The sequence below is a fragment of the Anabas testudineus genome, chromosome 12, assembly GCF_900324465.2.
Source record: "Anabas testudineus chromosome 12, fAnaTes1.2, whole genome shotgun sequence".
Lineage (NCBI taxonomy): Eukaryota > Metazoa > Chordata > Actinopteri > Anabantiformes > Anabantidae > Anabas > Anabas testudineus.
In genome coordinates, this window is record NC_046621.1 from 7,486,360 (window position 1) to 7,514,345 (window position 27,986).

General features: G+C 39.0%; 1 protein-coding gene across 1 annotated transcript; it reads right to left on the reverse strand.

Annotated features, from left to right (window-relative positions):
* Positions 1–489: 489 nt before the first annotated feature.
* Positions 490–27,562, reverse strand: nup214 (nucleoporin 214). The gene is made up of 36 exons (XM_026354746.1): positions 27,405–27,562; positions 26,568–26,763; positions 26,278–26,432; positions 25,422–25,620; positions 25,263–25,333; positions 25,100–25,169; positions 24,335–24,438; positions 23,739–23,845; positions 23,527–23,593; positions 23,038–23,161; positions 19,431–19,589; positions 18,330–18,837; positions 18,111–18,241; positions 17,912–18,000; positions 16,285–16,368; positions 15,922–16,071; positions 15,226–15,384; positions 15,044–15,147; positions 14,778–14,954; positions 14,054–14,136; positions 13,874–13,960; positions 13,319–13,627; positions 12,992–13,159; positions 12,152–12,263; positions 10,792–10,855; positions 9,872–9,941; positions 9,617–9,701; positions 9,226–9,275; positions 7,595–9,133; positions 6,603–6,670; positions 6,313–6,490; positions 5,999–6,151; positions 4,567–4,738; positions 3,329–3,474; positions 2,349–2,382; positions 490–1,320 (listed from the first exon to the last, which is right to left on the reverse strand). The coding sequence occupies exons 1-36, from the start codon at positions 27,444–27,446 to the stop codon at positions 1,284–1,286; spliced, it is 6,051 nt and encodes a 2,016-aa protein (XP_026210531.1). The 5' UTR covers positions 27,447–27,562; the 3' UTR covers positions 490–1,283.
* Between the last annotated feature and the right edge of the window lie 424 nt (positions 27,563–27,986).

A 27,986-nucleotide genomic window follows, 5' to 3' on the forward strand; every position in this document is an offset into this window, starting at 1 on the left:
CCAGGACCTCTGCCATCCGTTAGGAGGGAGACGTGAGATAAAAGTCGACAGAGTGACAGCGACATGCTCCACAGCCGTAAGCTGGGAATGTAGCTCTGCTGATGGTGGCCACATGCCACAGCATCAAGGCGCTGATACGAGCGATAGATCCCCATCGGCATTCTCACAGACCAGTTTAGATTCAATGATTGTTGCTGAGGAAGGAGGAATGAGCTGCATTTCATAGGATTTAGCATTAATTGGCGAAGCATCAAAACATGGCCCCAGGCAAGCTGCCATGCTTTTCTTCATGTCGTCTCACATTAAACTAGTTTCACATAGATGATATACAGATTTGCGAATCAAGCCCGCTAGACTCCGTGAGAATTTCGTTTTACTCCAGAAAACCAAATCATCATACCATCATCACGTCTGTATCGACAAGTGAACTGTCAGAGAATTAACGTGTAGAGAAGACAAATACTTTTTTGAGAAACAACATTTATTCCCATTTGTTGTGTAAAAATATACATTAAGTGAAGATTTACTGCAAAAACCATCTGAAAGGTAAAATATAACCTTAGAAATTTCAAACCACAATTATTTTTGTCCTACTTTAAAGTATGTTTGTTTATTTTGGTATTATCTAATGGGAGTTTTAATATGCAACATGACTGAGCATTCATTTTACAGCTGGGGGAAAAAAGAAACAAACAAAAAAAAACTAATTCCATGAAAAGCTGAGGTTTTGAAAGTAAAGCCTAAAACCTTTTGTTTCAAAGTAGACAAACCAAAATTTGCTTGACATAAGGCAACATCACCCTCCTGGGTGATGTTGCCGGCTGTCTTGACAATACAGGTTATCAGAATATGATATTGAAGTGTGGTGAAGTCTGTAAACTGCATCATGTGTAAAACTACATGTCCTGATGGTCATTTACTTGGTTTCCACACTTTAGTATTTAATGTTTTTCCAACTCTAGAAAATCTGTTTTTTTAGGTACCTCACTGGTCTGTGTTCTCCTTGTATGAATGAAAAAAGTAGATTTTCATGTCCTAATATTAAGCTCTTGTTACACAGTTTTAACTTCCTAAATGAACAAGATGAGAATTCACAGCACACACCTTGAAACGTAATGTTTTCTAAAATATACAAATGTTTTCTGTGGAAAAACACATGTAAATCCGTCTTCTTAAGTTACTTTATTTACCCTCTGAAGTCCAATACAACAGTCTCCGTGTGGTAAACAGAGCTTGACTGCAGAAAGTAACAGTGGCATCTTGATCACACAGGTTCAATGAAACTAGCTCCTCCAACCACCAAATGATTGTGAACCTGGTCTGGAAGACAAAACAACAAAGAGAGAGATTACTGACATATAGTTTCAATGACTGAAAAAATACAACTAATTTTGTTATTAGAATTAAATTTCACAGATTTCCAAAGAAACCAAACACCAAGAACAAGATATGTATAGAAAGTGATGTAAAAGACTATTTTAAATTGGATTTAATGAAACATCAAAAAACAAAACAAACAAAATCTATTATTTTGGATCTGAATAGACAGTGTCATATCAGATCATCCACTATACATTGTGACAATGCCTCCCCATGGTAAGAATTTGTCTGGTGTACTATTAGTGTAGTACTGTTGTATCATCAGTTGTAAAGTATTGTGATATAGTTATAAGCCTATATATCGCTCACCCAAATACTGAAATACTTTATTATTATTAATAGTATGTAAACATGTCCATTAAGGCTATGCCTTGTCGCAACAAACTCCTGCACACTTCAGATTGCTTTCCATGGGAACGCTGGCTGCCACGTGACACACGGCGACATGCAGAAGCAGCATAAGGGAGCGAGAGGTAGAAAATGTAGGATTGAGGGATGAGAGCAGGGGAGAGATTGTGGGATGGCCATGACAAATCTAATCACAAGGGAGCAATTAGTAAGGATGTGCTACTAGAGCATTAAAAGTATGCACTCCCACAGGGCTTTAGAGTGGTGAGTCATACCTGCGACACTCTTAGGTACTGCCTATATAGTATCTGTGGCATTGTATTAATTACATTATTAATTAACAGATTTTTCTTCATATATGGCTGAATATATAAAGCTGAATTAGACTCTAAGTGAGTAAAGACCAGAGAAGAGATGGAGGATGGGGAATAACTGAGAGAATATGAGGTAGTATTAAATCTGAAGATGTGAGCTTCAGCACAGTTCAGACACCACAGGCACAACACACTGCTGCCAGGGATGAAGAGAGAAATGTGGGTCTCTCTACTCAGCAGTTCATTCACACTGAAAACACAAAATGACATGAATTAAAACAGGGAGGGGGGATTCTCCAAACTTACTGGTTTGTAGACCCAAATGTGTTTCCAGTGAATCCTACAAAACAGAAAACAGTGAATAATTCAGTAAATGTAACAATAAAAACATGAGCAGCATTATGAATCATCTATAACAAAAATGTGTCTGTCTGTGCTATAACATGACTTGACAACGTAATGCTTTGCCAAACAAAGCTATCAAGTATATAGTACAGTATGGACGTGACTAACCACATCAGCATTTCCACCGCAAAAGCCCACTTTCAAAGGTGACTGAACAAACGGTTAAGACAAGACTGGGGAAATAAAACAGTGATCACACATGTGGGAGGAAGGTATAGAAACCAAATTTGGGTGATGCATGAAAACTCATAGACACGCATAGTTATCATCTCTGTAGAGTGACTGCTGACAGATGCCTAATGGTGGGACATTTCTGAATCAAATATAAGGCTCATAATCATCATCATTTGCTCCATTTATACTTTTATTTGTACATGAACTAGAGAAAGGTAACTTCAGTTTATGTCTACAGAGTCTTCTTTTCTGTGGAGGACACAAGTTTACTTCCTAAATATGTTATTTCTGGCTTAAAACTAGCAAAAAAGATGAATGGGCATCTTTTCACATGGTGCACAATCTGCACTGACAGAATAATCACTGCACCAAAATAAGAAATATTCAGTTTGTCAGAGTCATTCCTGCTGGTAGATAGGAAATAAACACCATGTGAAGAGCCCTAGAAAAACATTAAATACACATTAGAGAATGCCATACATAGTGGTCAGGGGATTACAATTGTGATTTGCACTGCTTATGTAACTTTCTAGGATAAAGACTGGACTGGAGTCACATGCTACAAGATGTTTTGTTGTCATTATTCAACTGTACTGATGTTCGACGGACGGCTACTGACAGTGCAGCTGAGAAGCCAGGAAACATTTGAAGAAGATGAGGGAAGAAAAGCAAAAAAAGAGAGAAAGAAACTGAAGTAGCTGTCTCACCTCCCGACTGTGGCTGTTGCCCAAAGCCTGAGAAGCTGCTGGGCTGACTTCCAAACCCAGGGCTCTGCTGGGCTAGGCCCCCAAATGATGGAGCACTCTGATTGGCCATAGCTCCAAAGGAAGGGGCATTGGAGGGTGAGGCAAACCTGCAAAAAGAAGCAGACACAGAGGATGTAATGAAGTGAAACCAAAAGCCATAATTAAGTCACTGGGCTAGAGGCTTTACACAATTTATTTTGACAAAGCGCGAGAAGAAGGGAGAAATGAGAGAGAAATTATGTGCAGAATCTATTCTGTTTTTTGTTCCTTCCAAGTAAACAAGCAAGCAAGGCAGAGGGTATCCGATGGTGTGTGTTTGTATGCAAGGGTACCAGAGGATTGAGAGACGGGGGTTTAAGCACTAATCCTTTCTACAGGACCCACACCCATTGACTCCAGAGGGAGAGAAAATAGAGAATAAACAAAACAGAAGGGGGAAGAGAGAGAGAGAGGGAGTGTGCGGGGCTGTTTAATCTGCAGGCAGTATGACCCCAGAGTGAGATTATGTGAAGGGAATAATCTAGTCCTGCTACACAGCTCCATAGTTTTGGGCTCATAGCCATGCTCACTGGTATCAAAACACATGGCTTGATAAAGATGGAAAAACACTGAAGTAGAAAAGGTGGGAAGATTGTAAAAGAGGAAATAATCCCTTCTTTCACAGTTAAATTGAAACTTCAGTTAGCTTGAAGCTGACTTGCTGCAGGATTTTAAACATGTTCCCATTCAGTAGTCTATTAGATTTTATAGCAAAACGTGATTCCCTTATTTTTCGCACTACAGCTGCAAAATTAATTACATCAGAATTGCAATTTCAATCGTCTCCCACACTGTAATCTAATCTATAAAATGACAATTTTGCTGCATTTTCATTAGCAGGGAGATTGGTTACATGAAACCAAGTGCTCCAAGACTAATCTCCTCAAATTACGATGAACTGTGGCAGAAGCAGAAGGGACGAAAACAAAGCCAGAACGCGCATAAATGAGACAGAGATGGAAGAGCAAGAAGTTGTTGAGGCACACAAAAAAAACAAGTAAAATAACAGTATAGCATCCAGAAAACAAGCTATTTTAAAGAAACCAAGGCACATTGTGATATGCTTGTGTGAGTGAGAGAGATAACACAGATGTTCTGATTTCTAAAGAAGCTGCTCCACGCTGCAGGCAAATGCTGCTTTAAAGCTTGAAGTCTTTTACCCAAATCCTCCCATGCTGGAAGCTGCTGTTCCTTCTCCGAACACTTTACTAGTTGTGGAACCCATGGTGTTGGTGAATGAGGGGCTGGAGCCAAATGATGCTGTACCACCAAATGCTGGGGAGCCACCAAAGGAAGGGGGGCTCCCAAAGACTGGACCAGTGCCAAAACCACCTACAGAGGGAAAAGTGGAGAAGTGAGAAAATATACAGTGTTCCCGACACGGTTTCTAGAGCAAAAAGGTTTCAAAAGTTGAATTGTGATGTTTCTGTGGCTTTTGAGGGATGATGTGACTATAACTTATTTACACAGGATATTTTTCTACATGAAGGGCATGTTTCTTCTAAGGGAAGAACACGCTAAAAACCGTTTACCGAAAAGTCAACAGGTTTTGAAAACGAAATATATAAAACAACATTTCGGCCATAATTTCCAATGGCCATGAAAATTGTTCCCCTCTGTAGCAGACACAACAGAGCCACTAAACTGTGTACCCTCTGCTGTACATTATTGTTTAGGGAACAACATACTTAGTGACAGGATGAACACTTCATACAGACTCAAAGCCCCAGAGGTACTGTAGGAGAGTCAGGGGACAAAGAGTGTACTGAAATTACAGCCTGGCTACCAGCGTGCCCCCGTAAATAATTGATTGAGCTAATGTAACAAGATTACATTCCCTGTATGTGAGCCAGTAAGCACTGGTCTGCTGAATGGTACCAATATCTCAGTGGAGTGGAGGACTGCGACTTTTTATTACTACAAAAAAGAAAAACAAAAATCAAATAAAGAAACCAAATAATGTATACTGAATACTTTCTAAAGCCGGAGTAATAGGTTCACACATACAGTAAAATATTGTCAAAGGTAATGTAAACACATTTTTCCAGATAACATTATATTCTTGACCTAACACACCTGTGTAGTGGCTTTTTGTGTCTCAAATTTGCATCTTGCACTGAAATACGTCACATCTTTCACTCGCTGCACTGTGACTCAGCAGTGCTGAGAGGTAACATTGCATCAGCACTATTCTGGCAGGTACTGCCGAAACATCTGACTAGCTCACTTTCTGTTCTGCTGGGGTGAGGAGATAAGGGTACTTGCTGTAGCTCAGACGATAAAGGAGAAAGCAATGTCAAGAGATGTCTGTTGAGTAAAACGCGATTATGTATAGGTGCACAGGTTTTCCATTACAGCTACCCCACTATCACTCCACCAAAGTGGCAAAGAGTATCTAAGTGAGACACCAAGAAATATCAAACATCTAATACATGCCCTTTCTGGTGAATCTGTCTATGTGTAGGATTAGAAAAATCTGGATTAAATGTTGACCGCAAAGTACAAGCAAGCAACATAGATACTGTGTGAACATCTCTGAAGAATGATACAGCAAAGACTGAAGAAAATAAAATACTGTCGGGAATGTTGTACCTTGCTTTGTCGGCGTAGAGAAAGAGCCAAAACCCTGGGATGCAACACTCCCTCCTCCAGTACTGAAGGTTCCGCTACCTTTCTGCTCACCAAAGGAGGTCTGCCCAAAACCAAAGGCTTTGGCCCCACTATTCCCAAATAGACTGTTGGTACCTGAAAGAGGCAGATAAACGTAACTTGCAAAGAGAGCAAAATGACGGTTTGTTTCCTGTACTTTTGCTTAATGGTTTAAATTTTGTTTCCAATATGATAAAATTCATTCATAAATATATGAAAACTAGATAGAAGGAACCCTTTTTATATATTTACACCACCTGTCTGAGCAGACTGTCCAAAGCCTCCCGTAGAGGCAGCGGTGCCGAATGGGTTCTTGTTGGCCGCTTCCTCGCTCGGTTTGCCTCCTAGACCACTGAAGAATCCACCTCCAGTAGATGAGGCTGCTGTATTGGTTGAACTTGAACCAAACAGACTCCCACCAGTGGAAGGCTGCGGCTGGGAGACAAATATTAATCAAATAATGTGTCCAGAAGAATTGGGAAATACTGCAGATAGACAATAGTGCTCATAGGTTGCTTTATCACACTAAACCATTAGTGGATGATACCTGTCCAAATACACTCCCACTGCTAGGTTGCTGGCCAAAGACAGGGGTGGCGGATGAGCAGCCAAAAGCTGTAATAATAATAATAAAAAAGGGACATACAGTCAAGACTTCTTAACATTTGTTTACATTCTCTGTAAACTATGCACTGCTAGAGGCCATGTATATGTGTATCTTGCCCCAGTATCATAAAAGAGACTCTGGAAACTTGCCTCGCCCCACCCCAAATAAGTCTGTAGACAGGACTGACAAGCTGTCAGCTGTCCACAGAGACAGAGACTTTCCCATTCTGTGTTGGGAATTTAGAGAATCTCTGGGAATGAGACAGCTCCCTTCATGCCACCCTCTTTAGTGCCACACCCCCATAAAAATCTGACAGCTACTGCCACACCTCCAACTCACTCAGGCCAGCTTTACACTACAGACGAAATCAGGTTGTGTTACACTTCAATCACCACAACATATGGTCAGTTAAATGACTTTATTATGACTTATATTTTCACACAGTCTCCTCTAATGCCCATAAGATTATAAGAATATAATTCAGTAGTTGTCAGACATCGTTAGCCTCAACTCTGTCAGATGTGACTTAGCAGTCATCTCCAGCTGATTTGTTTTTTATGGATGACTGGTTTGAAATTGAAATCTTTATAACCCCCATTATTTTGAAAACCTGAAGGAGTAATAGTTTCAAACGTATAAATAGCCTCAGAACTGAATTTTGTGAACCCAACATGCTTTGCTAATATACCTTGTAAAAAAAAATCAGTTGGGTTAAGAAAAGGCAACTTATAAACAGTAGTAGGCAGGTAAAAATATGTTCTGTCAAAAAGACAAAAGACTTGACACTGATATCAAATCATTTACAAAGTATTGATCTGTCCGGGCTTTTAGTCAGTAATTATTTCTGCATTTGTAATTTTCACAGTTCAAGTGACAGCATCCCACACTTTAGCCATAAACATTTCCAGTGAGCAGTATAGATTCAGACTCACCTGAGGGCTGTCCGAAGCTGAATCCTGTAGATGACGACGTGGTGGTGTTACCTCCAAACACAGACCCTTGCCCAAAAGCAGAGCTTTGGCCAAATGCTGGAGCTGTACTTTGTCCAAATAGCCCTGAGCCAGTGCTGCTGGCTGTGTTGGCACTGCTTGTGCCAAATGAGAACGAACTCACATTGCTAGCAGTAGAGGCACCAAAAAGACTTCCCCCAGTAGTTGCATTGTTTGAAGTTGCCCCAAATGCTGACTGGCCAAAGGAAAAACCGCTGGATGTTCCACTGGCAGGCTGACCAAAGCCACACATCTGGCCAAATACAGATTTGCCAAAACCAGTTCCAGTTGATGGAACAAACCCAGGTGAGCCAAACCCCGTGGATGCTGGGGCTGTGGGAGCCGAAGGGGTTGAAGACACCGGAGGTGCAGCAGGTTGCCCAAACACAGTGTTAGCAGGTGTAGTTATTGTACTACTAACAGCAGTAGGGGTGGGAGTGACGGCTACAGTGGCAACTGTGTTGATAACTGGTGTGACTCCAAGGGCGCTGCTGTCGGTTGTTGCAGGGGCAGGCTGTGTAAAAATAGAGCCTGGTTTTTCAGAACTGGGAACCTGAAATGCTGCTGGAGCTACCTGGGAGGCAGGTGTAACAGCAGGGGTGGCAGCAGCTGAAGTGGGCACAGGAGCAGAGGTCGTGGTGCTGACGGCAGTGAGCTCTACTGTGGGAGCAGCACTGGCTGGTGCTGGAGGGGTTGCCTCAGTTGGTGCAGGGATTGAGGAGGAAGTGTCCGGGATAGGGGCAGTTGTGGCCAAAGGAGGTGTGGGTGTTAATGTGGCAGGGGTTGGTGTGGTCGCTGCGGTGGATGCATCCCCTGCAGACTCAAGTACTACAGGGGGACTGGTGCTCTCAACAGCAGGTTTAGAAGCTGGTTCTTTTTCAAGGGAGGGTGTTGGCTCTGAAGGTTGTAGGGGAGCTTTTGGTTCTTCGGAGGAATCTGAAGATGCTGCAAGTAAACTACCAAAAGATGTAGGAATGGGTAAGGCTGAAGCAGCTGAGCTAGACTGGGGAACAGAGAAAGCCGGCTTGGCATTTGATTCAGAAGGCTTGAACAAACTGCCCGAAACTGCCACCTTGGACAAGTCTGCACCTGAAGAATCTTCTACAGGCTTTTGAAGACCTGCACCAAAGCTAAACTGTACTGTTCCCTTGCCTAGACCAAATCCATTGTCTGCAAAGGTAAATGAGGCAGCAGAAGATTTGGCAGAGGATTCTTGAGCTTCTTCTCCTTGACCCACTCGTAGTCCCGAGAAACTGCCCAGAGTCTCTCCTCCAACTGTCTTGGTGGGCTGTGGCTCTATCCTAAGCACAGGTGTGGAAGAGGTGGGTTTTCCTGCAGCTCCTGATATGTTTGGAGGCAGGGCAGGGGACACAGTGCCAAGAGCAGGTGAGGTAGACTTTGGGGTGAGGGAGACTGTGTCTTCTCCAGTCTGGCCAAAGACCATCTTGCCATTTCCAAAGGAGAATTTATTTGCATCCTTTGCTGGAAGTCATAAGGGGGAACAAAAATAAAATTATAAGGGGGTGCACATTATATTACAAATATTTGACACTGAGCTGCTGCATTGTTTTTACCTTGTCCTCCAACTCCCTGTGTAACTGAAGCAAAACTGAAACCAGCAGTCCTGCAAGAGTCCACAGTGAGTGCATATGAGATACATTTCAATGTGAAACAGCATATCTGGGCAACAAATCTTTTCACAGGAGTGTCACAGGGATATGAAACTACATAGAACTGTTCACATCCACCCATATGTCCCTTGCCTGCGTGGATATTATAATAGCATATGGGGTGGAGGGAGAGATTAATGAATATATGACCCCTCAATAATTCAACAGCCCACAAGCTTATGTGTATATATCTTATTTGTATTATATCATATTATGATTTATGGGTAAGTGTATAGAAATGTCAGGTGATCTTTAGTCTAGAGAATGATTGTTTAATTTTAATAGGGTGACTCACCCAGAAGTAAAAGAGAAACCTTTGCTAGTACTTTGCTCCACGGAACTAGCAGGGACCACAGAAGCATCGGTTTTGGTCAGTTGTCCTGTATGACACAAAGTTGATGATGTCAGTCAAAATCTATCACATAAGCAAGAGTGTCACTTAACTCTTAGACAAAAAGAAAAAGAAAAAGCAGAGTAACACATCAGTATTTGGGAGACCTAGAGTAAAAAAGAAAAGAAAAGTACTTCTATTAAATTGAATAGTGCTTACCAAACACAAAGCCTGCCTGGGGGGTGGTTGTACTTTCAGCTGACATCTTCTGTATACCTTGGGCAAGATTCTGCAAAGACAATTTGAAATAGCCACTGACTATTATTTCTCACTTTAGCAAGAAACAAAAACGATCCATTACCTATGATAAAGTAAGAAATCATTATGCAAGTTTATTTGAACACACATACAGTGCAATAAACACAGCATAAGCGCAATAAACAATGATTTTAACATGGGTAAAGATTAAAACGAAGTGTACACACATGTGGTTTGACATGTTTGAATCATTCCCAGTAGACTGAACTTGCAGTCTTTACAATGACAAAGATTTGTGCAAGGAGTTCCCTGTCACCCAACTGCAATTTGTAACATCAACATGGGAGGTCACTAGGACATTGCTCACCCATGCAGTTCACACACAAAGCTGCCAGTAATCTGTTGGTTTTTACCAGCTTGATGTCCTTTAATGTTGTGAGAAGAAGGATACAGTAACACTGAATTTACTTGATTTTGAGCATTTTAATAATGGTTCATATGACGCCTATAAATACACAATATTTATAGGGCTTTATATTTAGCACAGCATATGGTTCCATTTCACAGCAACTATACAAAGTTAATATTTGCACATTTCTTTTAACCCATTAATCAGTTTCCCAGAGAGACTGACATGAGCATGAGATAATATCCTCACCCTATCATTTAAAGTATCTTGACAAAGTTTATATTATTTTCAAGTTTCAACGGGAGATCCACAGATAAGTAGATCCACCAATATCTAACAGAAGAGTTAAAGTAAGTGTTATCAATTCAAGATGCATTTTATGAATGATTTGAGCAAGAGTAATACAGCAAAATACAGCTGTGAACAAAAACAGGAAAATGAAATGTGTGATTTAGGGATAGATAATACTCACTCTTTTGGCCTGGTTGGAAGAAACTGTTGCAAAGACCTGAGATGCTTGATCTGGTACTGGTGAACTGGGAAAGACAGAAGAACAGGTGAGAGGTGTTTGGGTTTAATACTATGAGATCCCCACAGCTGCCAACTGGTGTCTGCTACCAAGTTTTGCCTTTGTGTAAAGCTGGACAAAAATGTAATACTACTTTCAGACTGCAAGCCCACAAAAAACATGCACAACCTAAGAATTACATTGAATGAATGCACAGAGTTTATATGAGAAAAGTCCTAATGTGGAAATATCAAACGCAAAGGTTGAGCACAGCCCAGTGAGGCAGAAAGAGTAACGTGCAGGAGACAGTGAAGGGCCAGAACAAGACAGTGTCAATCATGGAGAATCAACATAAGACATGGGATGAGATTATGCAGTAGGTATACAGAGCAGCCTCAAACTTTAGTTTTACTCCATTTCCCCCTATGTCATATCTTTTTTCATTAAACAATTAAGCTACAAGGTTATATTGTCTTTCAGCAGTACAGTTTTTATACATTTCCCACTGTTCAAGGGTAAAATTGCCTTAGTACACAAATAAACATATCCTAGACATTCTTAGACATCATTATTTGATTTGATATCTAATGTGCTGTGTTTATTGTCAAAACAATAAAGTACATGGTTTTAATAACTGCAACCTGGACTGTAGCTATACAATACTAAATGCTGTATGCTGGGCCTTGCAAGTTCAATGCATTGGCTAATAGTAGGTGGAGTCAGTGGTCTGAAATCTATGCAGAGGACACACTCAAAACAAACACAGGACCCCTTGAGGCTCATACTGACAGACTGTCTATTCACTGTCTCCAATCTTAGCTCTAGCTCCTGCTGCTGCTCCTCCCACAGTAGGCGTATTGTGTCCCTACCTTTTACTGACACACTGTACTGTGTAGCCTTGGATTAATTTTAAATCTCAGCTCCCCTAAATACTTAATTTTCACTAGTACTCGCTACACAAACAACCAAATTCCAAGTTGTACAATACACTTGTATTAGTCAAGCAACTGTTATTTGTGAACATTTCTGCTAACTCCACTTTTCCTCCTCCTGGTGTCCTGGTATCTTTCCAGCATATAATAGACTCTTGACTCTTTTATTTGATGACTCTCATTATGAGATTATACAATCTTTGTAAAAATCATATATTTATTATACAAACATTTAATGCCTCAGAAATTAAAAAAATTGAGTCAGATTTGTCACGTTAGCACGTTATCCTGTTTTGGTTATATAAAAATTGGTTGATTTAAGTACATACAATGATACAAATGATCAAACATAGAACTTTTGCAGCATAATTCAAACTATTCAATATTTTTACCTGGTGATATTGGAAACCGGCACCGTAGGCCCTTTGTCCTTGAGCTCCTGAACATTAACCACCTGAGGAACTGTCTTTAAAGTTGACTCTGTCAGGGAAGTACTGACAACAGCTGCAACAAAAGGTATGTGAGCAATTAACTTAGTGTTAACCAGATGTACATACAACTAATGTTTATTATGAAAAAGTGCAGAACAGGAAAATGTAATTTAATGAACTGAGTGTCTCCATGGTGATGTAGGATTGAATAATAATAAAACTAATAATTTAATATGCGATTCTGAAAACAATTCAACCCAATTAACTTTTGGGACAAAGGCAACATGTGAAGCTGTAAGTTTCAATGCATTTTTTCTGCAAGTCTGTGTCTCCCCCTGGTGAATTACTGTGGGCATAGCAATACAAACAATACAAATTGCCTCTTACACACAATGTTGCCCATAACAACGTAAAATGAATATGTCCATTAAAATTTAAAAATAAACAAATATTTATTTTCTTTAATTTTACAGTAAGTTGCAGCACATTTTCAAAGTCTCCTTTGAATTGCGGGATGAATCTGTGGAGTCTTCAGTGTGATGAAGTGGCTTGTACCTTTATTATTTCACTACAAAATCTGACCACTGTGTAAATCAACCACAAACCAATGTTGGTGGGAAGTCTGTGCTGGTTCTTATTCAGAAGGTGCACAACAATTTAGGTTCATGTTTTTGTTGCCTACTAATAATAGCAGTTGGCTTCTGACGCCATCACTCCTAGATACACTGTTTACTACCTGATGTCATGGTAAAATGGGACAATTGCAGTCAAACACCGGTGACTGTTGCATGTTCATCTTACCTGTCTTCTGATTGGCCATCTGCCTGCGCAGTGCAGCAGTGGCAGCAGCCTGCTGAGCAGAGATGGTGACAGGTACAGTCCTCTCAGTTGGTGGGGCTCCATGTTTTACTGTCTTTGTAGCAAGAGCAGTGCTTTCAGCTCCGCTGAGGTTTATCTTATTGGATGGAACTGAAATATTAAGACAGTGAGCAAAGCCTATGAAACAAAACATCTCTACTTCGTAGCTACACTCTGTCAAGTGTAAGCAATTTCATGACTTTGAATGTCAAACTTTCATCTTTTGATGAACTCTATGGTGACATTTGGTAAGAATTACTTGTTACTTACCAGGGCTGACAATAGGACTCAGTCCCAAACCCACACCCTGAACTGAGAGGATTTTGTTTAATGGGGTGGACTGTATGGCTCCAAAGCCTGGCTGGATAGAGGGAGTCCTCACAACTGTGGGGTGACGGGGTGTGGACAATATTTGGGGTGGGATTGTAACAGGAAGGGGTTCTGGCTGTAGTTCCTCATCCTCCAACTCCAAGTGAGCTGGGTGAGGGTCCAGGTACTGGGACAGAGAGGAGGTAGAGCTCACATCATCCAAGTCCTCATAATATTTAGGTGACAGGAAGGCTGAACGAGACAAGTTGGCTGAAAGAGAACAGATATATACATAAAAAAAAAGTTAAATTACCTGAAACCTTTAAACTGTAGCTGCATCTTTAAAATTATATACTTTCATCAACATTTGAATGTCATGATCATGAACTTAACCCAACAACTTTCTTAACGGTAAACACATTTTTCTTATCAGAGATAAATTAGTGAACATTCCCACCCCGAGTAATAGGAGTAATTAATGTTAAACCTTAATTAGTTTGAGAAAGAGATACGTACCTGGAGCAGTAGAACGAACAGGAGGCATCTGCCCCTTTGAGAGGAAGTTACGCAGCTGTGACTGTTTTCCTGGTGATATCTTCGCAGCTATAGAAAGATATCTATATTAGTATTTGTTGGGATTAAGACATTTCCTCTGCCTTATTATTTGTCATGCCAAACATTTAGAAAGACTAATACCTGGGGATTTGGCTTTAGGAGGGGAAGTGTTCAGTTTGGTGTTCAGAAATGCCTCCCTTAAACTGTCAAGTTCTCTGTCTGAGCTGTCATTAAAACACAGAAACAAGATGGAGAAACAAGGTTGGAGACATATTTTCTCATGGCTACAGTGGCAAGAAAAAGTACGTCAACCTTTTGAAATGTTGTGGTTTTCTGCATTCATTTATCATAAAATGTGATTTGATCTTCATCAAGGTCAAAAGTATTAACAAATATAATGTGCCTAAATTGGCCCTGCTTTCCAGCATCAGGGCCTGGCCAGTTAGGTGATGTTACAGGACAATGATCATACACACACAACACAACACAATGGCCTCAGAAAAACGAAATCAGCCTTTTGGAGTGGCCAAGTCGGGGCCCAGACCTCAACCCAATAGAGATGCTATGGAGCGACTTGAAGAGAGCCACAAACATGAGACTTCTGTTTGTGTTATTAATTTAGTCAGATTATAATTGTTAATACCTTTGACTTAGATGAATTTCAGATCACATTTTTATGACAAATTACTACAGAAAACCATTTAATTCCAAAAGGTCCATATACTTTTTCTTGCCACTGTATTTGTAGAGTACTGACACACATAATCAAATTACCAGGAACATCCTGGAAGAGGTTATGCCATTCAGTTCTGAAAACAAATGGCCTGCCAAATTGAATTTTTGTTCTGTTATTGCCAGCTCCTACCCAGAGGTTGTTGCTGGAGTAGTCTCGTGGCTTATAGTTGGAGTGGTAGTCTTGTAGAGCTGCAGTGAAGTGAGTTCCTTAATCAATTGGTCCAATCTGTTCTTTTGCTGGTTGATGATGTACAGGTTATTGGACAGTGTAGTGAACAGACCCTCACGTCCCGGCACTACCATGTGTCTGTGAAGAAGATTATTATTGAATTTCAAATTATACTCCCAAAATATTTTCAGAATCAAATATTCAATGAACCGGTCTTAAAGATTTACTTCTGCTTTTTCTTCTTCTCAAGGTGTTTCTCCCATTCCACGTCTAACACGTCATTGACATCTTCCACAGCAAACACAACATACTGGTACAGTCTGCGAATCTCCTGAATAGAGAGAAAAAAGTCTTAAAAATGTTCAATCATCTCATGCCAACAATTGTCATCTTTCCTTCTGCAACCCACCTTAAGCTGCTCCTCACTGCGTGGGTCCAGCGGTTTCTTGTACAGCAGCTGTCTGTAATTTCTGTCTCTGCTCAGCTCTCTCTGGGCCTTGGCTTCCTCTGCCCCAGCAAACCCTTCCAGTAAAGTGGTCTTCAGAGTGCCAATGTCCCCATGGAGTGACTGCAAATGAGGAAAAGAATGGCATGTAGGAAGAGGATACTTTTGCTGTATAAGGCTTAATGAGGAGACCACATTCAACAAAACTACATATTTATGGCAGTGGAGTTTTGGAGAAATCTCACATTATAATATACAAAATAAATATGCAATACACTCCATATACAGGAAAAGACTAAACAAGGTAAAAAGATTTGTCAGCCTATTGACAGTAACACATTGTTTTCCTTTCCTATAGACGCAAAACAAACAACAAAAAAAAACTGTTGTATCGATCACTATGAAGTCATAAAAGTTGAAGAGATGTTCAAAATGCTAACTTCAAAACTTATAATGAGAGCAGAACATAGACTTATCTGCAACAACTTCTTCTTAACCTTAATAATAAACATTAATAATAAACAACAGCCACAGAAACAGTCTTAGTATTATTTTGATATACTGACACTTGAGATTCCATGAGTCAGTGTGGAGGCTAGGGTTTTGCTTACAGGTTCACAGGGATTCATACATATTTAGCTAATTCTACCGTGGTGTTACCTCTGTAGTTTCCTTGATCTCCAGGGTGAAAACATGGAGGTCCTCTGATTCCTTCCTCAACTCCTTCATCTCCTCGTTGCTGCCAATCTTGAAGTCAGTTCTTGCACTTCGCGCCTTAAGATCATCTAACTCCTTCTGGAAGTGTGCAATCTGGTGACAAGTCGCACACATGCACAGTAACCTTCTGTTAACCAACTTAAAAATGATTTACAAACAAATGATTAAAATTAAAGTGTGCAGTCATAAACACACGCTGCTAGCCCATTTTTTACTCTCTGCTTTGTTTTGTTTTTTTCTCCACAGGTTAATGAATTAAAAGTAAAACATGGTACACCACAATTTTGACTGAAAGGTAAATCTCACCTCGTCCAGTATACCAGCCATAATGGGATCTGAGTCTTTCTTCTGCTGAAGCTGCTTTTCCAAAGCCTTCACGCTAACAGCTGCCTGCAATAAGAAGAGGTAAAGTACATGAACACCTGCTATTCAAAGTTAGTAAGTACACTAACACACCACACGAGTTGAAACAGTCACGTAATGTTAATTAGGTGACTGATTAATTAGTTTTCTTCTGTCACCAACAGTTGGTTTCAGTTGAACATTTTGTTGCTAGTAGCAACCACTACTAGCACAGTTCCAGACTGGATAAATTAAGAGTCATAATATCTCCACTGACACTTTAAGGACAGGTTTATTTTCTTAACAATTCAGCAGTGGCGCTGTTAAATTAGGCGTTCAACACATTTTTCCTAAGGTAACGAGTTGATATCAGCCAAGAATTTGGCATCTGTAATACTTAGCAACAACTATTGCAGGATATGAGCATATTTAACACAAGTTTAGCTCATTACAATCTAGATGTTAAGCTAGTTAACTAGCTATCATATATGAAACCATTGCTTCATTTTTCTTCAGTGATTAGTTAAATGGTATGCAAATGAGCAATTATACTAGCTGTCTAAAGTTAATGATGCCTTCATGTCTTTTTGTTTGAACTATTATTACCAGCTCCTCTCTGACCAGTAGGATGTCTCTCACTTGGCAGAAATAATTGTTAATGTACATACATATTATGTGTTGCCTAAGGGCAACAAACCATTTGCTTCATACCTAATAAATTAAATAGCTATTAAAATGTCTATACTTTGTGTTTAGACTGGTAAAGATATAGCCACAAATGTGTAGATAACACAATAATAGTCTAGTTTAGCTAGTTAGTCAAGTTAGGCTACTTAAGTAGCAGAAACACAACAACAGAAACAGATCATCTTAAACTACTGTTGAACTCTCTTGCACCATTATTATTTGAACTATTCCCATCCTACCCATTTTGCTTACGTGATGTGAATGGAGCAAAATACAATATTTTACAATTACTATTACAACATTGTTAGAAATTTGAACAGTTTACTCTTTTTGCTTTTACTCTTGTGGACACTCTTATGTGTATCTTTACAACAGCGGAGACGTAATATAATTATTTCAATAGTGAAACGCGGTGAAACATGATACATGATCTTAGCTCCTGTTTAGGGTACCTCACCCTTTTTTCTTATTTGTATTTACCAACATTTAAATTATTTTTTTTTTGTTCAACACTGTTTAACAGTTTTACAAGTGCTTCCGTTAAAAAGTTTTTTGAGGACAACTGTCTTTAAACTCCATTAGAAGGGAGACCTACATTTACATTTAGTCATTTGGCAGATGCTTTTATCCAAAGCGACTCACAAGTGAAGGTAAGTGTAAGGTGGTCTTGCTAACGGCACATCCACCACTATGCCAGACCTAACTTTGGCATTCTCTTTGGTATAAACAATTTCCAGGCCAAAATTACATGAAACAGGATTAGATATAGACAAAAAAATAAAACACAAAGAAGAGGATTTTAAACCCCTGACTGAATTGCATAATTCTTAAAAATCAGATAGAGGCTCTATGCCTTCTTTGTCTATAAATTTGAAATGTTTATTAATTAATCAACAGACAGGACCTGTGGAGTTTGGACATGGCCTTGGGCAGCAGGGGCAGGTTTCTGGATGACCATGGGTGGTGTGCTGGTTTGAACTGGATGCACTGGGGCTGAGAAAGAATCAATCACAACATAATCACAAGCTAGCAAAAAACACTTCAGATTTAAAGAATTATTTGTTGTGTGTAGTATTTACACAAAACGGATAGGACTTTCTCACCCAATACAGCTGGTGGCTTAGTTGCTGAGACTGCAGGTGTTGTCAAACTACTGGAATGGGAAGCAACAGTTTTGGGCAGCGAGGAATTGAAGGAAAAAGACTGCGGGGCTGGAACCTCTAGCGCTGAAAACCTTAAGAAAGAGCAGACACATTTTCATATTTATGTTTGTGTGTATGCTAACCTCTGTCAGAATACCCTGATTTAAGATAGTCCAGTACCTTTCATTTAAATTCAGCTTCACTGAAGGAGAGGGGGCCACGGCAATACTTTGGGGTATATGCGTTGGTGCTGGCGCTGGAGCTGGTGCTGGCGCTGGTGCTGGAGCTGGAGGTGGAGCCATAGCTGGAACTGTAGCTAGGGCTGGAGCTGGTTTGATGGAATGGCTGCTGAAACTAAATGCTAAAGGTGCTGAGTTAATGTCAGAGGCAGGTTTGGAGGCAAAGGAGAAGCTTGAGGGTCCTGACCCAAAAGGTGTGGATCCCCCTAGGGAAAAGGCAGAAGGGGCTGAGGTGGAGCATGTAGTCGGAACTGAGAAAATGAAACTTGATGATGAGGATGACACAGGAGCTGTTGGAACTATGCTGAATGGGGCAGTGGAGGAAGAGGCAGCAGCGGCTGGTAGAGTGGGAGTGGCAGCAGAGGCTGAGGAAAGAGTGAGGTTTGGGAATGTTGCTGGGCCAGATGGGATCAAGGCAGCAGTTTTGGGTGGTTGAGTTGGCAAAGAACCTGCGAACAGAAAAAAACAAAAAAAAAATACAGCTTTGACTCGATTTCATTTCAAGTTGGGCATGTTTTGTCTATAATAACATGTTGCTAATTCTAGCAACAACTGAGTTCACCTAAAGTCCACATTGTTTATGGTTATATATTATAGCGCCAAGATTCTCTTGGACTTCAAAAGAGTTTTCACACAATACTGTTAAGTTGATTTCTGAATTAATTTGGCCCAGTAAAACAGCGGTTTTCTATCTTCAGAGAAAGGTAAACACTTCACACTCAGTCAAGTGTGAAGTGACTAGAGTGTGAGACCACAATATCTGCTTGTCAATAAATATAATTGAAAATGAGGTGAAAGCCCATTGAAAAATAAGGAAATGATAATATTTAACATTTAAAGGACTGACAACATTTATACATACTATGTTATGTATTATAAATCACTTTAAATTATTTAAACCACAATCCACCCTTCAAAATGATCCCTGCTAGCTGACATGCCAAATAAAATGTCCAGGAAAAACAAAATCTGACTTTATTGGATGATTATTGTTAGATGATTAAAATACTGCAAAGTGTGATGTATCTACAACATTTAATACCTGTCTTGGGCAGTCTCTCCCCATCTATGGAGAGGGGTATCGGGGGTGAGATCAGTTGCTTTACTCCGGGATTTAGGTTGAGCAGGGCAAATGGGCACAGTAATCCCTCCGTAGAAAGCATTAGCATTGTGGGTGCTGGGGGTAAGGTCTTCTCATCAGCTTTGAGAGAGAGAGAGAGAGAGGAAAGCATTTAGTATAAAGAATCAGACAGAGAAACTTACATAGAAAAAGCTTAAGATAGGTTTACCTGAATTTCAAAAAACACGTCACACACTTAACTGTCTTGACATATTTTGTAATTTTAGGAGGTAATCTAGTAAAAATAACTTCACATCTCATGTAGGAAACTACAGAAAAAATATCAATTAATACTCTCATGGATCTGCAATCTGCACTGGGTAGTAACAGTCTATAAGGAGAAATTATTTAAAAGGGTAAACACTCAACACCAAGTATTTTTTGCTGATTGTGCCTGCTCTGTTTATGATGACAAAATTATGTTTATCAATTTAATCACTTAAGGGTTCATAGCATTTGAGCAAAGCACTGCATGTTAGTGCTGTATTTATCTAATAATTATGGCTCATTCCACACACACACACAGACACACAGACACACGTCATGTACAAGACAGCTGTTCTAAGTTGTCCCATTTGTTAATACACAGCCCATCTCTTTCCTCTTCTTGCCAAATGCCCAAACATGCTGTGGGCTGCAGACAAATAGGACAAATCCTGTCTAAATCAGCATTTAAATGAAAAAACAAAGCATCCATGCTCCAAATTAGATATGCATTTGTCACAGTGATACTGATATTCTCAAATTCATCAGTAAAGTACACTAAATACTTTGTCCTCTTTGTTCTCTCTACAGCTGTGTCTCATATAGAAAACTATTCCTCAAATATAGCTTCCACTGTCATAAAAAGATAACAGCAGTAGCTCCTCTTCCCACTTCTCAGTGTTTGATTAATTACCACCAACTCAACTCTGACTAATATCCTATATAATGCATCTACTGTGTATTCCTTTCACGCAGGACATTTTATTGTTTGCATAAGCTCAAACCAACAGTATTATCTACTACAGACATCACAAAAACCAATTACTACATATTCAATATACATTTTCAAGTAAACACTGTAAATGGAAAATATTATGTTTCAAAAAAAATAAAGTGATCCCAAGTTCTCCACAAAATATGAACAAAAGGGAGAGAATAAAAAGCATCATCTAATGTTTAGCTTAATCGGAGTTTGAAAGAGAGGCAAAAATATAGAGGGTGAAAGAGAGAGTGAACAGAAGGCAGAGGCACACCATAAACCTCATCAGCATTCTGCAAAAGGATTGTCTGGGCTTTGTTGTTTGTTGTGGTTCTCTAGCTTGTCTGAACCATTTTAATGAGTGCTTTCTTTCTCAACAGATAACACTCTTCTTTCCGTCCTTTCGCATTCCCTATCTAATGTCTCACTTTAGATAAAGGGTTTGATCAGACTACAATCATGTCAAAATGTTGCTTAAATTGCAGGGTGTTTTTTTTTCTTGTTGTGGAAGGAGTTCTTAGAGTGAGCACTGAGAGATGTGACTAGACAGCTACAGCAGCTCTACGTGAATGTCTGGCAGACTGGGCCAGTTAAGATAAAACAGTGTACTGAGACGGTAGCTTATCACTATTCTTTACACATGCTGCAATAGAGCACTGCAGTGGAAGGTATATGCACAAAGAAACCTGACAGATTTCAGCTTCATCATTATGGGAATGCAGCTCAAGAGATAAGACAAAATGATATGAAATTAAAGTTACCGCACATATGACAGAACTTTGCTTGCATTAGGAAAGATGAAACAACTTTACCCCACAGAAACTATTAGTTTGTAGAAAACTAAAGTACTTTAAACCATCTGAAGAACTGGTAAAGTTAAATTAAGCAGGTTTATCAGAGTGAGTTTTACTGGTGAAAGTTGATTGTGATTTACACGACTCATGCAAATAAAATAGGGTGAACGAATACACACAAAAATGGCAAATTCAAGTGGGAAGTTCTAATGTCATAACAATGTGATATCTTGAAATTCAATCCAGAAATAATCAGATGATAACATCTGTTTTTTGGCCTAAAATCTGAGAATTCAAGATATTTCACCTCACAGACACACAAATCCAGTAAATCTTACACTGCCTTATGAAGATTTCTTATTTTATCTTGTCTGTATGTATTTAAAGGTGCTCCAGTTGAACTTACATCTACATATTGTAGCATCAATGTATTCAGTTGTAGATTAAATTTTAAATGCATACATTTTTTTACCCATTAATCTTGATTCAATAACCCACTTATTCAAAAAGGAATTCATTAATAAAAGCATACCCTTAATTCAGTACTTTGTATAAGTCCCTTTGGCAGCAATTATAGCTTTTTAGATAGTAGTAGAAGTATTGAGCTTTAGTTTCAGGCAATTTAGCCAGTTCTTTGAAGAAGACCCTATCAAGCTCAGTCTGACTGGATGGGAACTTCAGGTCTTTATACAAATGTTCTTTGGAGGTTAGGTCTAGAATTTGGCAACAGTCTCACTGTCTATTCTGCTAAGCAGCACCCCCATCATGCTGCCACCAGTTCAGGACAGTTTTAGCCAGGCAATAAACAGTTTAGTGTTCACTAGAAATATAGTTCTTCAAAAAGACCAGATCATCTTTTTCTAGTTGCTATTCAACTCCTTTAAATGTCATCTGGCAAACTCCAAACATATTTGCCTATTATTCAAAATAGCTTTCATTTAGCCACTCTGCCTTAAAGGTCTGATTGATGAAGTTACTTTGTTTGGCTGAGCAGCCAACTCTAGGATTCCTAGAGTTCCTCATGGTTCAAATCTTTTTCTTTCTCACATAGTGCTACTGAAAACACTGAATGCTTTAGAAATGGTTTTATTGTGAAGTTCTACAAATAGTTCCTTGGACTTTACAGATTGTTTGTTTGAGTTCTAGGCACACCAATGTAATCAGGATGTACATGACCATAATTTAAAGTGGGGTTTCTCAAACCTGGTCCTCAAGAACCCCTACCCTGCTTGTTTTCCTGCTACCCTCGCATTACTCACAATTACTTGGATCAGGTGTGTTCAGTCGATCAGAAGCTGTAGGACGTTCACCCTCAACTAAGATGATACTGACTGATCACACCAGATTCAGGTAACCAGACGCAGGTAGAGCAGTAGTAGGGACAGGGTTTGAGAACCACTGGTGTAGAGTACCATTTCACTTGCCATTGTGGGTTAGTGAGTTTAGTAGAAAAGTAGGCAAGGAAGCAGATTTTTCCTTTGAAAATTTTAATCTGCAACACAATTGTCTGTCTGAAGCCTTAATAAAGACAAATAACTGTGATACAAAGATTTTCATCTTTGCTTAAGTGGTTTAACTGTTGAAAGTTGCCCCAAAAAACATCAACAACAATGTATAGGCTAACTACCATTTGCAACACAAAATTGGTGTTAACCACCAATTTTAAAGTACTAAAGTAACTGTAACAATCAACAATTCTAAGTGAAGTTGAATATCAAATCTGGTCCAACAGCAGAAGAGTGGAAATACACAGAAAGCCAATGTCACTTACTGATGTAGATCTCCTGTTGGCTGGTGTAATCTATGGCTAAGCCAAGGGGCAGAGTGTCCTCATTTGTCTCAGTTACTGGAAGCTCAGCCCTACTTGCGTCTTCCAAAATCCAAAGTTCCCAGATCTAAAGGACAACAATTAGTGGTCATCACAGTCTACAGATGTTTGCTGTATTTTATATTACATTCAGTAAGTATAAAATAACTGACTTTAGAGGGAGGTGGGGGGAGTTCTACTAAAGCAAATAATATCAAAGCAAATGTCTTCCCAATGTGAAGCATTTTGTAGAATGGGTATACAATAATTATAATAAATTGGAGTACCTCAAAACACACCTAAAGCTATGAAATTAATTTAAAACACTAACATAGTTCACTACTCTCTTGGAATTGAAATGTAAGTCAATCATAGTGATAGGCGCATTTTATTTAAATCTATATTCAAAACACTAAATACAATTTAACATCAGCATTTCACTTATTTACATACCTTGTCGTCTTGTCTGGCAATGACGCTGACCTCGATAGAAGCTGCTGATGCCGCAAACACAAGTTCCCTGAATGGAATAATTAATTTAATGTGTGTAAAAGAAAACCACCAGCAAAGCTTGGAGAAATACATAATGTATGTAATTTAAACAGTGAACATGGTTTTAGGTCTATACAGTTCTGCATCTGCCTGTAAATTGTGATACTTCTTACCAGTCCTCTACGTGGCTGAGGAAGTAATGGTGCTGCCGCTCGGTGCAGCTGCCATACACAGTGTCACTGAAGTTCAGATACTTTGTCTCTACCTTCTCATCCTTTTTCTGTAATAAAATAAATAAATAGTAAGAAATAAGGTTTGTCACACTGATTTAACTTACATTAACTAGATTAAACTTCTAAACAGTCCAAGTTGCTTGATAATATATAATTTGACCAGGAAAAAGAATGCCACTGCACATAGCGAGAAACATATTTTATAACATGTTGGACCATCACAATTTACAACTTACCTAACTTAACTGTACCATAGCTCATATAAACAAGTATTTGTGTGATAAGCTGTTACATCAGCAGCTCTATGAAATCAATAGCAAAAGCTTTAAATGGTGTAGAGGTCAAACTAAATATTATAGTCAAATAACATGATGCACATATCAACTGCAGTAGCAGCAGTACTACAGCACTACAATTAAACAGTGGCCGTTATATAGTCCAAAATATCTATTGACGCGATGAGAAACTGGAGTGGTGCAACCTGACAAAAATTCAAACGTGATTAGGTGAAATAAGTAGATGTAGGGCATACTCACAGGGAGGGAGATAAACACTAGCTCAGGAGGGGTCTCAAGGGACCCATCTGCAGCCGCATATACTACTGCAAACACAAAGGTTTTCAGCCAGAGCACATCCAGAACTGTAAGAGACAGGAGAAAAGAAAGATATTAGCCACTGATGGGATCTAAAGAGTAAGTGGTTAAGGATAAGTGTTATTTCATACTTCTGTTATTGTAAAGAAATTTCATGAAAAGATTAAAACCAACAGTGTATCAATCAATCTCTCAATACTTCCCTACTAACAGTTTCCCTACCCTGTCTGTGGTGCTCAGGCATAAGCCCATTAGTTTCCACTATAATAATCTTTAAAACAGCACACAAACATATAGTGCCATTATATGATTTCCTATAATAATCTTTAAAACAGCACACAAACATATAGTGCCATTATATGATTTCCTACAATATGTGAGCAAAAATAGCATATTTGTTGAGAACTATTTTCAGTGAACATGTTTGTATTCACAGCAGCAGAACAGCGTATGTAAGATAGATTCAAAATAAACTACAGTGTTGTGGACAGTGTAGTAAAATGATAGTAAGTAAATATATTAGGGAAGGAACATTGTAAAGTGCTTTTGGGTATGAATTAGGTAGAAAGGCACTATATATATGTATGCAGACCACTTACTGTTTATATTGGTGTCACAAAAGGTATCCTATGCCATCAACAGGCTGTCCAGCTCAGTATATGGGCACATATATAATTTATTTGATAGATATTGGACCTATCTTCTTACCTTTGACAGGTTCATCAGATGTAGAAGTGTAGAAGTGTGGACATGGGATTACTTTCTTCTCTTCAAGTGCCTTTTAAAAACAGGAGAAAATGTTCAATTCATTGTGAACACTCTCAGGAAGCAGTAAGTATTATTTTTATTATGGTCAATTAGATCTACTTACTGGTGTGTACTGACTGACTGTGGCATTCATTTTTCCTGCAGCGACTTGTTTTCCTTTAGGACTCCAGCAAACTGTATGAAATAAAATAGATAAACCACAGGTGATCAACAATGGAGATAGTAAAGTACAAGTAAACTTCACTATTATACTCTCACTCACTGCTTGTAATGCCACTTGAGGCAGGTAGTTCGGCCTGCACTTTGACACAGTCAGTAACATCCACAATCATCATACTGCCATCAGACAGACAGGCAGCCAAAGTGGATGCCTGAGCTGGATTCCACTTCAGGTCCTGCACTAAGGTACCAGAAGGTACAGCTGGCTGGAGTGATCCAAAAGGTAACTTCTGTGGTCTCCTCTGCAAAGACAAAATATAATAAGAGTAATTGGGTATAAAAAAGGCAACAGAGAAAAGTGACTAAAACTGCCTGATGCTGGAATATTTCATGGATTCATACATGGTTATGAAGAGTCATCGAATTGTAATAATTTTTTTGTAAATCAGTCTGCAACTTCCAAAAAAACAATTCGACATGTAATATCTTTTAATAATATAGTAGTAAATAGTATATTAATAAAAGTCAAAATACAAAATCATCAAATATTTTGTGACTTTATAAAGAATTCATTAACAATTTATGTTTACTACCAAGTAAATAAAACTGTTTGCTGCATGTCAAAGTTTCCTCCCCGTTATGGGTCTGTGGGGCTACTGTTGTTGACAATGGAAAACTAAACTTAACTTTTGAGTTACCACACATTTCCTCTTCTGGATCAGCCTTTGTACAACTCTCAATGCATAATATGTTTCATTAGAATTGATCAGTGAATCCCCTGTAGTCACTGTTATTTGTCAGTTTCTGCAGTGGATGCTTATGTACTGGAGTATTTTAGTAATGCAGGGACCTAGAGCAACACCATCCAGCACAACACAACTGGTAGATTTATCTTAGAGTGGTGCCAACAGAACCTGAATAAACATGATGTAGGTTTTGTACAATAATAAAGTAGTCACCTTGTTCATGAAAGTGCGAACATCATAGAACGTGAGGGACAAACCCGTCTCCTCGGACATGCCACATACTGACAAAGTAAGTTCATCACAGCTCAGGGCTAAGTGATGAAGCTCCATTGCAACGGACATCTCTGCCAGTGCTGCTATCCCATCAACTATAATCAATAAGAAAATGAGACCAAATTGTGAGTAATAGACACAAATAAAAGTGAATAATAGTATTCATGGTTAATAACTTAACTATGTTAAAAAAGGTTTTTGAATTAAAGCCTCTATGCTCATACTCATACCTATTTCATTGGAGTTGCCATCGACCTTATCAGCAGCCAGAATATCTTTGGTCTCGTAAACTTTGAATGTTCTTTCAAGCCCAACAAAAGTTAAGCCATATTTGTTTGAGATGGTAAGCAGACTAGATCTTTCTTTTGGCAAATCCTCAGCAGGCTCAAACACCCTGGCTTTCTTCATCTGACGAAACTGAAAATCCTAAAAGACAAAAACAGCGATGTTTGTTTTGGTGATTTCTGACAACAAGGCTTGTGAACACAATTAACTAACAGCTAGGTTTTTTTTTTAAATGCTTGACACATAAAGCGACATAAACATAAAGTAATGCTATTTAGTTAACTTTCAAATTCAGCGTTAATGAAAGTAGGGAATTCATTAGCACAAAAACTAATGATGCTAAGATGTTCTGGTAACGTTACAGCAAAGTGTATTAAAAATGACAAGTTCCAGACATTATCTTAACTAACAGTCACTATTACATAACTTAACACAGTGGGTTAATTTATTGAAACTAAACTTTTAAACGTACACCTAACCTAACCTAACCTAACCTAACCTAACTTTACATGCGAATAGGCACCGTGCTAGCATTCATAGCTAGGGTAGCTACAAACTCTGAAGATAAGATTTTAAAGTTTTTTCGTGCTACTTGTAATTTGTCCTTTAAATTTTAATTAAGGTAAGGTTGCGTTGATACGTTTGGGATACGGTTAAGTAAACAGTAAACCGAAATATGACCAGTCAGCTAACTAGCTAGCCTGGCCACAAATACTGAAGCTAGCAAACATTAGCTTAAACATGCTAACTTGTCAAAACAACATGTGGATAACAGAGCCTACCTTCATTTCCCTCTCAGGAGGGGAATCTGTGTCGTCGCTCATTTTGTAGGACAACAGTTGTTGGTTTTCCACTCAACCCCTTAGATGAGTTTATTCCTTCCTGGTGTACATGTGAGTCTAATTTGTGTCGAGCCACATTAGTCTGTGAGCACAGATAAACCGATACGGCGCGAAATGACGCCATAACTACGTAGGAAAGCAAATAGATGCCAGAGCGCATCGAGGCCGCAACACACTGAGCCCGTAGACTTTATTTTTCTTATAGGAAATAGAATAAAAATAGAAAAATAGAATAGAATAACATGAGATTACATTTAAAGACAAACACATAGATGTAGCTCCGGAGCAGATTAAAAAGAATACACGATTTTATGAACACACTTTTCTCCTTTGCTCCACTTTTCCATCCTGCTGGGATTAATATGCCAGTTTATTTGCACCAGGGTGGAGACGTGGACTTTGCAATTACAGTGAGTTTTATAGAATTTAACAAGAACACGTCTCACAAGAGAAACAAGTTTGAGATTGCTTGAATTCTGATATAATAAATAGGCTAAAACAAAGGCCCTTCATCAATAAGAG